Source organism: Anarrhichthys ocellatus, unplaced genomic scaffold (genome assembly GCF_004355925.1).
Source record: "Anarrhichthys ocellatus isolate YVR2014 unplaced genomic scaffold, GSC_Weel_1.0 scaffold7046, whole genome shotgun sequence".
Taxonomy (NCBI): Eukaryota; Metazoa; Chordata; class Actinopteri; order Perciformes; family Anarhichadidae; genus Anarrhichthys; species Anarrhichthys ocellatus.
Genome location: NW_022287020.1, coordinates 1 through 2,512, shown reverse-complemented (window position 1 = coordinate 2,512; position 2,512 = coordinate 1). Strand labels below are relative to the sequence as shown.

Below are 2,512 nucleotides of genomic sequence, written 5' to 3'. Positions count from 1 at the left end.
ATCAGACCTCCATCAGTAAAGAGACCATCAGAGAGAAGATGGTCTGTTTCTATAGAGTTATTCTTAATGCTCGTCATCGGAGCCACCGGGTCAGATTCTGTTGAAATCAGATGAACTCATGCTGGTTCACCAGAAACTCCTTCAGCTCAGACTCCAGCAGAGACCGGTCCACCGTGGACAGACCCAGATCCTCCAGCAGAGACCGGTCCACCATGGACAGATCCAGATCCGGAGCTCCGGAGGGAGGAGGAGAGCTCAGCTCCCGGCAGCAACAGCAGCATCTCCTCCTCCTCCTCCTCCTCCTCCAGGAGCAGAGCCGACACCGACACCACGTTGCTGGAGACCCAGGACGTATTGCTGGACCTGCTGGAGGGAAGGGAGGCACGGGAGAACCAGAACCAGGACTGAGAGGGTCAGACTGTCAGACCCTGCTGCAGTAAAATGAGAGGTTTTCTAAAGGGAGTCTGGTGTTCAGAGACACTACAGCTTTAGTCCACAGGGGGCGACAGAATCAACACTAAATGAAAGTTCTCTGTATAGCTTGAAGTTGCATATTCAATAGTTGACCTCCCTCTCTTCTCCCCCCTCCCTTCAGGGTAGCTCTCCCATCTCTCCCCCCAGCCCGGCGAGCCTTGCCTGGGCTCAGCGCAGCCGACACCAGCCGGCCAGCCTGGCGCTCCGCAAGCAAGAGGAGGAGGAGAGCAAACGCGGCAAGGCTCTATCCGACAGCTATGAGCTCTCTACGGACCTCCAGGACAAGAAGGTACGACGACCACATGAGGTCTACAAGTCTTCACTGAGTTTTCATGTTATTGTGTCTGTTACATTCTGAGTTGGATGCAGCCTTTTAAAAAGAAAGCAAGAGAACAATGCACGTCAGAGCGCCCACACATGGTGTTTCACACACACACACACACACACACACACACACATCATCGTGGGCTGATACTCAGCACCGTGTCAGGATTTCCATGTCTGTCCTATTTAGCTGCATCGAAGCTCTTCAACACAATTTCATCACATTTGATTCCAGTGCATCCCAGTCTCTGTATTTCTTACCACTTTCTGTCTGTTTGGTGTGAAGAACAGGACTGTTGAAGTCACGTAACGGTTCAAACGTTCAGCAAGACAAAGTCCTTGTATGTGCAACGTATGAAGTTCAGTAACTCTCCCCACAAAGTCACAGTTCTGAGAATGTTGTCGTGATCTAAAACTGCTTTATTCATAATGTCAGTTTTGTCGGCTGATATAATATTATATTTTTGATTGACTAACATTTAAAGACACAAACGCAACAGTTACTGACAAAGACTAACTCAGTTACTTTAGATCAGCTCAAAACAATGCTACAGTGTGTGATTGATCGTTCAGTAACAGATGTCTTCACTCTGCTGTTATCGATGCTGCTTCTAAATTACTGTTTAAAGTCAGTTACCACTATGTGTGGGTTAAATTGACCTTTTGCAGAGCCTGAAGGCATCATAATGTAACTGAAGTGAACCTCCGTTCGTGTCCTCCATCCCTTCGATACCTCGGTAGGTGGAGATGCTGGAGAGGAAGTACGGGGGCCAGTTTGTGTCCCGGCGAGCGGCGAGAACGATCCAGATGGCGTTCAGGCAGTACCGCATGAACAAGAACTTCGAGAGGCTTCGCAGCTCGGCCTCGGAGAGCCGGATGACGCGCCGCATCATCCTGTCCAATATGAGGATGCAGGTGCACACGCACATACACAACACAGTGTGTAACACACACACACCATAAAACACACAACTAAACAGTTTGTTTTTCTGCTCTTCGGTGGGTCCAGTACTCGTTTGATGAGCGGCAGCCGCAGGGTCAGGGGTCAGCAGGTCAGCGGGGTTCGGACGACGCGGGAGACATCGACGACTCCTTCTCCAAGCAGGTAAACTCACCTGTGTCACCTGCTTCACAGATGTGTGGACATTAAAGCAGCTGTTTACTGTAAACACTCAAATAAAAGTTGGAGCGGGAAATTCCTGAACTTGAAAAGACTCAAGTTGTGATTACCAGCATTTATTTTTAGCTTTCAGCTGCATTCCTCAAGGAGATGAAGATGGCTTTCTTATCATGGACTGTAATTGTATACAACTTTTCTAGTCTTTTACGACCACTCAAAGCGCTTTCACACTACTTGTCATCATTCACCCATTCACACTCTGATGGCAGGGGCTAAGTGACAATTCTATCACATTCATACACCGTAGGCACAGCTACGGGAGCAATTTTGGGGTTATGTGTCTTGCTCAAGGACACATCGACATGCGACTAGCAGAGCCGGGGATCAAACCGCCGATCCTCTCATTGAAGGACGGCCCTGCTCTCCACTTAGCCACAGTCGCCCTAATCATCCATACTCTTTAAGATGCATTTAAGAACTCCAGGAGAAAGTTAGTAAGTGTGAAACATCCGAGCACATAGATTACTGAATGCTTCTACTGGCCACAGAGGAGGAGTGACGTAGAGACACCGTATACGTCTCTGGTAGAGACCT

The 2,512-nt window shown here is 48.8% G+C and overlaps 1 protein-coding gene across 1 annotated transcript; it reads left to right on the top strand.

Annotated features, from left to right (window-relative positions):
- Positions 1-462: 462 nt before the first annotated feature.
- LOC116380396 (IQ motif and SEC7 domain-containing protein 1-like) lies at positions 463-2,196 on the top strand. Its single transcript, XM_031842320.1, has 3 exons — positions 463-763; positions 1,540-1,713; positions 1,808-2,196. The coding sequence occupies exons 2-3, from the start codon at positions 1,546-1,548 to the stop codon at positions 1,946-1,948; spliced, it is 309 nt and encodes a 102-aa protein (XP_031698180.1). The 5' UTR covers positions 463-763; positions 1,540-1,545; the 3' UTR covers positions 1,949-2,196.
- Positions 2,197-2,512: the final 316 nt, after the last annotated feature.

Bases quoted from the DNA above. Each gene is read 5' to 3' on its own strand.
- LOC116380396 (XM_031842320.1), top strand. From the start codon at position 1,546: ATGCTGGAGAGGAAGTACGGGGGCCAGTTTGTGTCCCGGCGAGCGGCG. The intron at 1,714-1,807 runs GTGCACACGCAC...CGGTGGGTCCAG, and splicing joins TGTCCAATATGAGGATGCAG to TACTCGTTTGATGAGCGGCA.